Below are 13170 nucleotides of genomic sequence, written 5' to 3'. Positions count from 1 at the left end.
AGGTCAAATTAGCTGTCAGCTTATTCCTATATCCTATGCCTTTTGTATCTGGGGATGGTAACTTGCTTTGTCAAGAGAGCTCTCTCTTAACTTGAGTAAGTCTCTTGTTTTTAGCAACTTGTAGAATTTCTCAAATTGAATTTTATGTCATTGCTCTTCTGCAGGGTGAACACGGGCAGGGCCTTGTTTTTCTTTTATTTGATACAACTGTGTAATTATGTATTATACATATGAGATACGTATGTATCTGTATAGTTTAAATTAACTATTTAAATACTGAATTTGTTGAAAGGAATCCCTTGCCTTCTCAATAATACCAGCTGCGGAATCATACAGCTGTGATTTTAATATCCAGCAGAATTAATTAACATAAAAATTAACATATAAAATCTGTGCCTTGTCTGGTGGTGAAAACATGCAGCCTGTTCCGTGAAGTCATAAAGATACACTTGCTCTGGCAGAAGCGTGGTAGAAGGTCTTGGAGCGCAGTTTGTTAAAAATTAGACGAGCCTATCCAGATTGTTTCATGTGCTTGCTTTTTTCTTTTCTGTGTCTAAAAGTACAATTTTGCATTGCCTTTTTCATCTAACTGGTGCCTAAGGATGGTAATTTATTGAATAATTGACAGAGAGGATACAGTAGCCCAAATAATTACAGCCACTGAGCAGTAAGTATTGATAGCCAGATTGTGGCTTGGAGGCGCTTGATGGAATCGCATACCAACATGAAGAAGCAGTTTGAACACATATGATTTCATGTTTTCTACTTGAAAATATGTAAAATTTTTTGTTTGAAAATTCTGTGTATATTCAACAGTTGTTATCTGACTATGGAAGTTATTTCAGTGAAACTGACTACGTCTATAGAGCATCATTTACAAAATGTTCAGATTATTTTGAACTGAACACTAATTATATCATTGGATTTAGTGGCCCTGAGAAAAAGGATAATCTGTGTTGTAAACAGTAAAAGAGAAGAACTTGTTACACATGTTTTATTAGCACCTAAAATGCACCAGGGCTTAATTCTCCTGTTTGGTACTATTGCCTGAGTTTCACTTACCTTACGTATTAAATCTATGATAATTACTTACCAAAAAATATAAGTACATTGTAAGGCTTCATTGCACAACGCTAGAATCAAGCATCAGTTCAAATATAACACTAAAATGTGTTGTTGGAAACAACTTTGTGACATGATGTAATGGCTTTGGTTTAAATTGCTAAAGTTCAAACTTTATGTTTTGTTTTACTACTTTTTCATAGTGTAAAATATAAATCACATAAAATTTGCCATTTTAATCATATCAAGTGTATAACCAGTGTCATTATTTATACTCAGTGTGTGCAACCATCACCTCACCTACTTCCAGAACTTTGCCTTTACCCGAAACAGAAACTCTGTATGCACTAAACAGATAATTCCTCGTTCTCCTCTCCCTCAGCTCCTGGAAGCCCCTAATCTAATTTGTCTCTATGAATTTATCTGTTCTAGGTATTTCATATAAGCAGAATCATATAACTTTTACCCTTAATGTTTAGCTTATTTTATTGACCATATTCTTAAGGTTCTTGTATGTTAGAACTTCATTCCTTCTCATGGATCAGTAATATTCCACTATATGTATATAAATCTTTTTTAAAAAATTATATGTTAAATCAGTCTGTATAATGTGTCAGTTTTTTTTATACCTTTGATGTGAATGAAGATGTCATATTGGTTAATTCTGTTCTTTTCAATTCTTTTACAGGTCTGACAGATGAAAAAGTGAAGGCGTATCTTTCTCTTCACCCCCAGGTATTAGATGAATTTGTATCTGAAAGTGTTAGTGCAGAGACTGTAGAAAAATGGCTGAAGAGGAAAAACAACAAACCAGAAGGTAAGATCTCATTCAGATCGAGTGTGGATGATTTTCTAGTTTATAGCAACAAAAAACAAATATTTAATACACGCTAGAAAGTAAAATAAAGACAAATATTTGTACTTTAATTCTGTAAGAGTTTTATTCTGTTTAAAAAGATAAAATCAATTAGATTGAGGAGAAATAAATACAAAAGACTGATCCTTAACTAAAAAAATCTTGGCAAAGAATTCTTGAAAATTTATTTACTCATGACCACGTTTAAAAATGCAGAGATCAGTATCAGACTTTATTTTATTTTATGATTATTATTAATGATTATAAAATATTCTTTATATATTTCAAATATTGTTTATATTATTACATTTTGCAAAATGAGTTTTGCAAACAATTTTTACATGTTCACAGTAGGAAAAGAACTCTTGACTTGCATGAAACATCTCATTTACACTCAAACTTAAGATACAGTTATAATTATGAAACAAAGAAAAGTGGACTCAAAATGAATGTGAAGTCAAATAAATTTCTCCTCAAGTTGAATCTATGTTAATATATTGGATTTGGCTTTAAATGAATTTATAGTTGGCCAAATATGACTTCTCATTTCTATGAATGTGCTTTTACAGTAGAAGTTAGAATTTATATGTGATTTTAACTATATGAAGAACTTTTATATTAAAAACACAAATATATACACTATTTTTCTGGAAGTTTATTCAGTATAATAAAAATGCTACATTTAAAATTGAAAAATGACCATCAGTAAAATGTTACGCTGGTGGAGCTGTGCCACCAGTGTGCTGCTTGAAGCAGATCTTCCTCACTCTACATTTGAGAGTTTCTGCAATTGTCTTATGTAATTTTTATAATAAAAAGAGGTAAATTTTTTAAAAAGAGAGCTTTTGGTATTGAAACAAAATTGTCTTTAAGGTGCCTGTGTATGGGTGTGCGTGAAATGTGTATGCATGTACATGTGGATTTAGAGAGAGAGAGGGAGAGAACTGCCCACAAGTCAGAGAGGCATATTCTGTTCAAGACAATCATGGCAGTAATACTGAGAACAAAATCTGACGTGGCGTATTTCATCCATTACCAAGCTTACACATTGGAAAACAGTTTGAGATGTTTGACACTTTCAAAAGTTTAACTGAGTTGTTCTTAAGGAATATTATATAAAGATGCAAATTTCAGCAATTTAGTGCAAGAATATATGATATCTGTGAGATGTGAAATTGAGTATAGTTCTTAGAAAATGAAAAAAATTTGCATACTGTTTTAGTGTTGCAGCAGTAGATAACTTTTAGATTTTTGTAAATATTTGGATGGCATTCTATAGCTTCCAAATCGGTTTTCTATATTAATTAACCAAATAATACTTTAAACTGCTTAATACATATGCTTAAGAGTTAAATGATTATTAAGGATAGTAATGTGTAACTGAAATAATGTTCAATTATGCTGAAGGAGCAACTTGTCCTTATAAGGAGATGATTTTGACAGCAACCCTGTGGAAGGGTGGAGACTGTTGATGAGACTGACAGTGAAGAGCCTGAATGGGATGCCCACCTGGGCTCGTCCACATCCGCTAGTGGTTGGGACAGGCACAGAGGTAGCCACACTGCAGAATGCACCAGCTGTAGTAAGGATGTGAGCGGTTTGCAGTGGAAGGGTATTAGAAGGAACCTTTAATTCTGCCTGTGCAGTCTGGGACCTCCTCAAGGGAGCTTATCACAAGAATGTATCTCATTACATCCACTTTGTATTCAGTGGGATTCTATAGCATGGCCCTCACAGACTGCTTAAAAATGAGGTTTAGCACTAAACTTGTGTGATGAAAGCATTGCCCAGTCCTCTTCTTCTTTTTTAAAAAATTAATTATTTCTTACTGAAGTACAGTCAGTTACAATGTGTCAATTTCTGGTGTTCAGCACAATGTCCCAGTCATGCATATACACACATATATTTTTTTCATTAAAGGTTATTACAAGGTATTTAACATAGTTCCCTGTGTGACACAGAAGAAACTTGTTTTTTTAATCTATTTTTACATATAGTGGCTAACATTTGCAAATCTCAAACTCCCCACCCCTTCCCACCCCCTCCAAACCCTTCCCCCAGTAACCATAAGATTGCTTACTACGTCTGCGAGTCTGATTCTGTTTTGTAGAAGAGTTCATAGTGTCCTTTTTTTTTTCTTTTTCCAGTCTTCTTAAAGATGGAAAGCCAGTTAAATCTCTATTTTATTTATATAGGTGTGGATTAAAGTAATGGTTCTTTGAAGGATTTTGTTTATTTTCCCTCACCCTCTTATTATTTTTTAAAAGTTTGTGTTCTTCTCACATAGGCCTTATTCTACTTCCAAATTGCTTCATTGAAAATTTCCTGAGGAAGAAAATTTTTGTTGGGAGGATTTTTTGAGAGTGTTTCCATTTCCATGCATGGCCCCAGAAACAGAAAGCATGGTAGAAAGTCTTGGAGCATAGTTTGTTAAAAATGAGACAAGGCTATCCAAATTGTTTCATTTTGTGTCAGTTTAGTAAAAAGAAAATGAAGTAAGGAAAACTGTGCTGGAATTGTACAAAGCTTTGTACATTATAAATATTTATCTTATTTATTTTTTTAACCACTGATAAACAGCCTCACATGGAAATGATCTACACTGAGGAGACAGAAAATCGTGTAAATGTATATTCTGCTTAGAGAAAGATCGTATGTGAAAAGTTAAGTTTTAAATAAACGAATAAAGGCATGGTTATTTAAATTACAAAATTATATTTGCCTTCAAAATGGCCAGTTTTCATACTGCTTGAAAGTGTTTTTATGTTTATTTATTTATTTTTAAGTGTTTTTAATGATGACTTTGTGCTATCAAAAAAAGCTAGTTTTTCTTCATTCATTTAGTATTTTATTCAGCAACTGTTGTTTGCTTGGTGCTCAGAAGGCAAAATGCTTAAAAAGTAGAGAATGCCTGGCATATTTTACTTGGACTGCAGTGATGTTTATTGCGGATCAGTACTGTGTGACCATAGAGCAGCTGTAACTTCCAGAGCATTTCACATACATTCACCGTTTTACATCTGGCTGAATTAGTGAAGAGCAGGTAAGCCCAGGTTCACTTGTAGGTGTTGAAGCTGAGCCAAGGGACGCTAAAGGATCACCGAAGGTCCAGAGCCTTGTGCTTCATAGAATCACCAGACAGTAACTCTCTGAGCAACCTGAGGTCATGGACTAGGTGATTCATGGTTATTTTTGTATCCTTCACCTCACAGCACACTTGATGCATAACAGGTGGCTCTGTAAACATTTTTCGTTTAATCAGTGGATTAAAGGCACCATTTGGGTACTGGGATTATTAACTTTCTAAGGAATTCACAGTTCAACAAATACAAGAAGACAGAAGTTTCTGCTTTCTGTCTGAGCCAGAGTGGTCTTGTGAAGGATGGGACACAGTGAGTCTTCTGTTCTGTGTTGAAGAGAAGTGGGTTTGGGAAACGTGGCCACCACCACATGACCTCAGAGATTTTAAATTTCAGAAGTCTTTACTGTTACTGTTTTCAGTTTAATTTTCTCACTTTCATACCATTTTCATTTCAAATGCGTGAAGTTCAGTCATAGTTCCGAGACAAACTACCTTTTGAAGGTTGACCTCTGATCCTAAATTCCAAACAATTGATTTTTAGTGATGTTTGGAAATAAGAGATAGCATTTATTTCTTTTATAACCTCATGTATTCATTTAGAGGATATTTAAAAATTTCCTCAGAAAGCACTGAAGCCTCTACACTCACACAACCATACTTCCATTTGGGAAAAACTTAGGAATGGAAGAAAGTTATCAAAGTCATGAATTGTTTTACTAAATGTTATATTTTATGATAATTTTTATGCAGAGTAAATTTGACAGTCTCAGCTGGTACTCCTCAAGACTCAGATTACTAAACTATTTAACTATTTAAATTCATATCAAACTATGAATTTAAAATTAATAAATAAGCATTAGGATATGATGAAGATCCAACCATTTGCATTTCTTGTAAGAACATATTAAGATGGAAAACAATTTCACAGCCGTATCACCATTCCAGTATTTCAGTGCAGGAAGAATCATTACCTTGACTCTCAGCGATGGCCTCTTATTAACAATTACTAGGTGGCGATATTGGTGGAATTAGGAAAGGGTACATGAAGAAGTGAGAACACTGGAAGTCACCATAACTGACTGACATCTTCTGGTAATAGAATAACATTTAAAATATGTAGATTTTGTTTAAAACCCTCAGAGTCTAACTAATATTTATTTCCTAAGGAGAAGCTATTTATTCAATGGGGTGATTGTTTGAACCCAAATAATTTAAGAATTATGAGTAGCAGTGTCATCTTTTATGGCCAGTAATAATTATTATTATCATATTTCTATGTCTAAAATATATTAGCAGAGCATATGACTATCAAGTATACCTGTAAATGTCAAATACTTGATAATGAAAATATTGGTGCCGTCAACTGCCTGCAACAAATACATGAATGGTTTCTTGTTTCACTCAATGTAGTCACCAGGTTTTTCACCTCTCCATGATTCTCTAGATGAGATTTAATTTTCATTCAAATAAAACTGTTAGTTATTTCATACTTAGAATTAGTGGGATTTAAATTACGCCCCTAAACTTAACTATATACAGCCTAAAATAGGACCTAAGTAGCATTTGTCCTACTTAGTATATAGCATATGGTTTCTGTGATGGTGTATATAATGTAGCAGGACATTAAGTTAACAAGGCATGAATCACGTTGCCAAAGCATACAATGTTAGATTTCAGTAAGTAAGAGACTAATAAATGATGTGTTAACTATTAGCACGTACCATGAATAAGAAAAAATACATAATTGGAATGGTTTCCTTGGAACTTCACTTTGGGCACTTTCTCTCTTTTCCTTGAAATTACTTTGTCTCAAATATTGAAACTACATTTTCATATAGAACTTTCATATCCTTCTTCTTCTTCTTCTTCTTCTTTTTTTTTTTTTTGGAAACCAGAAAATGTGTTGCACATTCAGTGCCTTGATCGGAACTATAAATAAACATGAATTCGCCATCTGGTACCTAGAAGGAGGATAAAGTTGACATTCATTCATTTGTAGAGAGTTGACTTGACGTGTCTCATTACTTCTGTTAGTTGCACATGTTACTGTTAAAGATGTTTCTGTGATACATTCTTTTTGAGAGTGTTTAGGCTCCTTAGCACTCAATCAAGTTGACTGGGACTTTGATCATTTAAAAGATTAAGATCATCACAAATATTGTTAGTGATTGAAACTAATTCAGATAAATTCAATAGCTTTGTTACAGGTAGACTGGTTTCTGAAGCAGTTTTTATACTGCCTGGAAAGTTCCTATCAGTGGTAGCTACTATTTGTGTATTCAACATTGTTACTACATTTCTTAAGTAAAAATTTTGCTTGCAGGGGATTTTAACTAATGAAAATGTTATGAGCTAATAGATTTTGAAAATACTTCGTTTTTGTTGGGTTTTTTTTATGAAAATTGTATTTGTTAATTGAACATGTTATAGAAAAAGATGTGTAGTAAAAGTCATTGCATCTATTTAGTAGAATTTTTTCCAGCATTTAAAATTTTGTTTCATGTGACACAGATTTTTAAAAATAAAATAAAAGCCTGTGAAAGATAAGTGGTATAACCATTTCTCAGTGTGTGTGTGTGCATGCACGTGCACATGTATGTGTATGTGTTTTAATTTACCCCTTAAAAGCTTCCTGAAGATTTAACATTAATCTGGATTATCTGACCAGAGGTTGAATAATCATTTCCAGAAACACTGATTTGAGTGGTGAGTTGTAGCTGGAATGTGACCAGGTACTACTCATTTCTCTAGCTAGTTACTCAGTATGCCAGCTGACAGGTAACTGTGTAGTACCTACTATGGGAATGTAACTGGAGAACAAGGAATGTAAACTTGCTTCCCTCAAGGCCACATAATCTGAGAATAAGATTAATTCAGTACTTGTTGATTGTGTGTATTTGAAAATACCTAGCATAATGTCTAGCAAATAGAAATGTTTAGTAGAATTAGATTTGCTTGAGTCCACACCAAAATCCACACAGTTTGCTTTTAGCCATTCAGATGGGGCCTGTGTGTTATATTAATCACGTGTGCCTATCTGCTGTGTTCTGGGCTCTTTGCAAGTCACAGGAGCACTGTTTCTTGTGTTTACTGCCCTTGAGGGACTCAGGACCTTGTGGTGTGGAAAAAAGCTATGAAACCATGAGAGTACAGCAACTGAGGGTGTACAGTTGAGGGTTAAATTGTGTGGTACAGTTTGTCAGGACAGCACTTGTGAGAGTGCGGGTCGTTAAGAGGTATGGAAATGGAGAAGGCTTTTGCAGGACTTGGTTGTCGATCTAGGCTACTGCTTCTCAAAGTGTCATCCTTAGTTTAACGTCAGCATCACTTGGGATCCCCTCAGAAATGCCGTAGCTTGGGTCCCGTCCCAGGCTTCCTGAGTCAGAAGTGCCTGTGGAGGAACCGGCAGTCTGTGTTTTGACAAGCCCTCCAGGTAGTTCTAACGCAAGCTAGTGTTTTTCGAGAACCGCTGTCCCAGGTCTTGGGGGGCCTGTGGAAGAGCACGAGTGGAGCTGCTGTTGGCTGGGGGAGTGGCAGGAACAAGGCAGGGCTGCAGGCCCTGCTGACCTGCTCCTGGGAGGGCCTGAAGAGGGAGGATTTGGCACAGAAAATTCTGGGTAGAAGCAATTTGATAGGAAGCAGTAGGGTGGTCGAAAGCAAGCTGGCTAACACAACAGTTCAGTTCAAATAGATGTTTGGTTAAAATGGATACGCTTAGTCCCTCTTTTTTTTTTTTTTTTAAGTTTTTGGATTTTTTTGCTTGCTTTTGAAGGGCTGGCAATTTTGATATGCCGTGGAGTCATTTTGCTGCTACAGATTTCACATCTTGAAAACATTTTTTTCTTATTTTAAGAATGGGAGAAATTGGTGTTAAATTTTTTGTCTTTCTACTCATTTCATTTTAGCTATTTATTCACGTTATGCGTTGACTGTAATAGGAAAAGTGGAAACAATGTGAAAATCCAAAATAGATGTTTAATTGACAGCTTTGCTAAAGTATGGTGAGGTGCAAAACAGACTATATTATCACCTTTTCACAAGATAATAATTACATGTAAATGCATAGACAGGGAGCTAGTAAAATATTTCTGGTTGTTTTTTGATTTAGGGGATTCATAGGTATGTTTATATTATTCTTATACATGTTGCTTTTATACTAAGAAAGAAATAGAAGAAACATTAAAAGAAAACTTCTGGAGTTTTTCTTGTATGGAGGGATTTGCCCCAGTTTTCAATAATTCTAATTCAGTTTAAACCAAATACCTCTGCTTGTTTGGCCACTTTTCTGTGGCAAGGGACAATAAACATTTATTCTGTATTCACTAACCCTTTATTATTGGCTTTTCCTGCCTCTCCCTTCCCCCTGCCCTAATGTGTTAGCTTCCAATCACATAGGCAGTTGGTGGCTAAAATGGAGTCTAGCAAAGCATACAGCCCAGTTTTTGTCCCAGAGTCATCATTTTAGGTTTATAAATTTATTCAAACTTACCAGATATCTCCTGTGTGCTTAGCATTTGCTAATAAGCATTGAACATGAATTTGTTGTAATGAAACTTACTGTCTAAACGGGGCAAAAGCTAGTATGTAATTAACTATAATTATTTAAATCAATTATATATTTTTTTCCTTGTGATGATAGTTTTTAGGGTTTACCCCCTTAGCAACTTCCAAATATACTATAGAGTATTAACTATAGTCATCCTGCTGTACGTTGAATCCTCACTTATATAATAGCTTATCTAATAACTGGAAGTTTGTACCTTTCTACCACCTTCAGCTCAGTCCCCTCATCTTAAAACAGCTATGAAAAGTATTGAGGTTGAAAGTTTTTCTCCTGTTCTCAGAAACAGGACAAGCTGCCCATTCTCACCATTCCTGTTCAACACAGTAGTAGAAGTCCTAGTCTGAGCAATCAGGCAAGAAAAAGAAATAAAAAGTATCAGAATTGGAAAGGAAGATGCAAAATTGTCTCTATTTGCAGATGACATGATTTTATATATAGAAAATACTAAAGACACCACCAAAAAATTGTTAGATCTAATCAGCTAATTCAGGAAAATGGAAGGATACAAAAATCAGTGGTGTTTCTATACACTAACAGCATATTGTTTTAAAAGGAAATAAAACAATCCCATTTACAGTAGCATCAAAAACAATACAATTATTTAGGAATAAATTTAACCAAGGAGGTGAAATATCTCTACTCTGAAAACCACAAGATATTGATGAAAGAAATCAAAGAAGACACAAATAAGTGGATAAGAAAAATTAATATCTATAGATTCAACACAATCCCTGTCAAGATTCCAGTGGCTTTTTTTAATAGAAGTAGAAAAAACAATCTTAAAATTTATATGGAACCACAGAAGACCCCAAATAGCCAAAGCAATCCTTAGAAAGAACAAAATGGTAGGTATCACACTTTCTAATTTCAAGCTATAGATATGAAAACTGTATGGTACTGGCACAAAAACAGACAGATGGAAACAGAATCAAGAGCCTAGAGATAAACCAAAACATATGTCAACTAATATTGGACAATGGACCCAAAATACTCACTGGAGAATAAACAGTTTTCAATAAATGAGACTGGGAAAATTGGATTTTCACACATGAAAGAATAAAACCTAGACCTCTATCTTATACTATTCATAAAAGTTAACTTGAAATGGATTAAAGACTCAATAAGACCTGAAACCATAAAACTCGTAGAAGAAAACAAAGGAAAAATATCTCCTTGACATGGGTGTTGGCAGTGATATTTTGGATATGACACCTCCAAGAACGAGCAACAACAAAAATAAACAAGTGGGACTACATCAAACTAAAAGCTTCTGCACAGCAAAAGAAACAATGAACAAAATGAAAAGGCATCCTATGGAATGGGAAAAAGTATTTGCAAACAGTATCTGATAAGGGATGGATACACAAAATATGTGTGGAACCTACACAATTCAATAGCAAAAAACAAAAATAAAAACAAAGCAAATAATCCAGCTTACAAATGGGCAAAGGACATGAATAGACATTTTTCCAAAAAAGATACCTGAATAGCCAACAAGTACATGAAAAGATGCTCAAAATCAAGAATCATTTGGGGAGTGCAAATCAAAACCAACTTATGCCTGTGAGAATGGCTAGTGTCAAAAAGACAAGGTAACAAATGTTAGCAAGGATGTGGAGAAAAGGATACCCTTGTACACTGGAGGTGGGAATGTAAATTGATACAGTCACAATGGAAAACAATGTGGAGGTTCCTCATAAAAATAAAAATACAGCTATCATGTGATCCAGTAATTCCACTGCTGGGAATATATCCAAAGAAATGAAAACACTATGCCAAAGAAATATCTGCACTGCCATGTTCACTGTAGCATTATTTACAATAGTCTAACGTTACATCACGACAACCTAAATGTCCATTGATAGACAATTAAGTAGGGAAATTGTGGTATATATATACAATGGAATATCATTCAGCTATTAAAAACGAGGAAATCCTGCCACTTGCGACAACATGGACTTTGAGGGCATTCTGCTAAGTCAGACAGAGGACAAATGCTGTATGATCTCAGTTTGATGTGGAATCAAAAAAATGAATTGAAAAAGAGATCAAATTTGTGGTTTCCGGAGGTGAGGGGTCAGCTGACGGGAGGGGGAATTTGGATGAAGTTAGTCAAAAGGTACAAAATTCCAGTTATAAGATAAATAAGTACTAGGAATGTAATGTACAACATAATAACTATATTTAGCACTGATGTGTGATATCGATGCAAGTTAAGAGACTAGATCCTAAGAGTTCTCATCACAAGGAAAAAATTTTTAACTGTATCTATATGAGATGATGGATGCTAACAGAACTTACTGTGATAATTGTTTCACAGTATATGTAAGTCAAATCATTACGCTGTGCACCCTAAACTTACACAGTGCTGTATGTCAATTATATCAATAAAACTAGAAAATTCTTTTTAGAAAGTGCTAAAAAGGAAGGTTGGTGTCTGACTAGTGCATTTGACAAGAGGATCTCATTTTGTCTGGGACTTGGAAAGGGTTCTCTGAGACAGTAGAAAGTAAGCTGAGGTCTGAAGGATGAATTTGCTAGATAGAAGAGAGCGAGAAAGAGTTGGAAGACTCCAGAGGTGGAAGGGGGTTTTTTGGAGCATTGTGGAGGAAGAGGATGTGGATGTGAGCAGAGAATTGCTCTTGCAAGACCTTTTTGGTCATGGTCAAGGGCTTTGGGCTTTATCTTGAGAGCAGCATGTTTTGAATGTATTTTCACAATCTAGAATATCTTTTTTGGTGTGAAAAAAAAATCAGTACAGTGAAGTTTTGACCTCTGGTCAGTTGTCATCTTCTCAGAACTCATCAGCACATTTATTTGATGGTTTGTTGTGCCAGTATCAAGTATCTGATAACTTACTTGCAGATGTCTTAATGCAGTAGCTCAGTATTTTGAAATTGAGGCGAAAAGTGTGTATCTTTCTAGTGTTTATGAAATATCAAGAAATAAAGCTTTGTTGGAAACTTTTTATAGAACCTATATGACTTTAATATTTTCAAGTGGAGTAAATAAATGCTCCTTTTGGCTTGGGCACCATTTAAAACCTAGTGGTAAAACACTGAATGTATTTGGGGAAAAGTGAGCATTGAGTGAACAAGATTGACGAAGAAGGAAAGAGCTCGTTTCTTTAATCTGTGTAAATCATGAAACATTATCAAGAATGACTCATAAAGCACAGAACATTGAGTAGAGACATAACAAAACAAGGATGGTTCTCAAACTTCCATAACAGTTGAACAGGAAATGATAAAAATGGGGAAGGGAATGCTTTATCTTGGAGTAGCTGTAAACATGAAGAACTTGTAATCAGCAAAGGAACCATTAATTCCAGGGATGTTTTAGAAATTAATCTCAGGCTGAGGGTTTTAGAAGTCAAGGGTCCTTAGATCAATCATACTCAAAACTCCTTATCTGAAATATGTATTATAAACGCCATATTTATTTTCCTAATTTTATCTGTATGAGAGTTATTTGAGATGGTCTTCTTAATGATGTTTCTCAAAGCCTTGAAATGTCTTTTAGACATCAGTGGAGGCACTCAGATTTCAGTCTGGCTTATAATTGTCCTCATACTGTAGTGCTGATCCAGCTTTCTATACAACCTTT

The 13170-nt window shown here is 34.6% G+C and overlaps 1 protein-coding gene across 9 annotated transcripts in view; it reads left to right on the top strand.

The window, feature by feature from the left end:
* The window catches only part of PDE10A (phosphodiesterase 10A), a 537273-nt gene that overhangs the window by 381566 nt on the left and 142537 nt on the right, over positions 1-13170 (top strand). For all 9 annotated transcript variants that reach the window (XM_032485326.1, XM_032485329.1, XM_032485325.1 and 6 more), the window contains one exon: positions 1751-1879. In XM_032485326.1, coding sequence (XP_032341217.1) covers positions 1751-1879 — 129 coding nt within the window. The remainder of the gene's footprint in view (positions 1-1750; positions 1880-13170) is intronic.

Source organism: Camelus ferus, chromosome 8 (genome assembly GCF_009834535.1).
Source record: "Camelus ferus isolate YT-003-E chromosome 8, BCGSAC_Cfer_1.0, whole genome shotgun sequence".
NCBI classification, from domain to species: Eukaryota; Metazoa; Chordata; class Mammalia; order Artiodactyla; family Camelidae; genus Camelus; species Camelus ferus.
The sequence above is the reverse complement of the archived record's forward strand: the minus strand, read 5'-3'. Positions and strand labels throughout refer to the sequence as shown.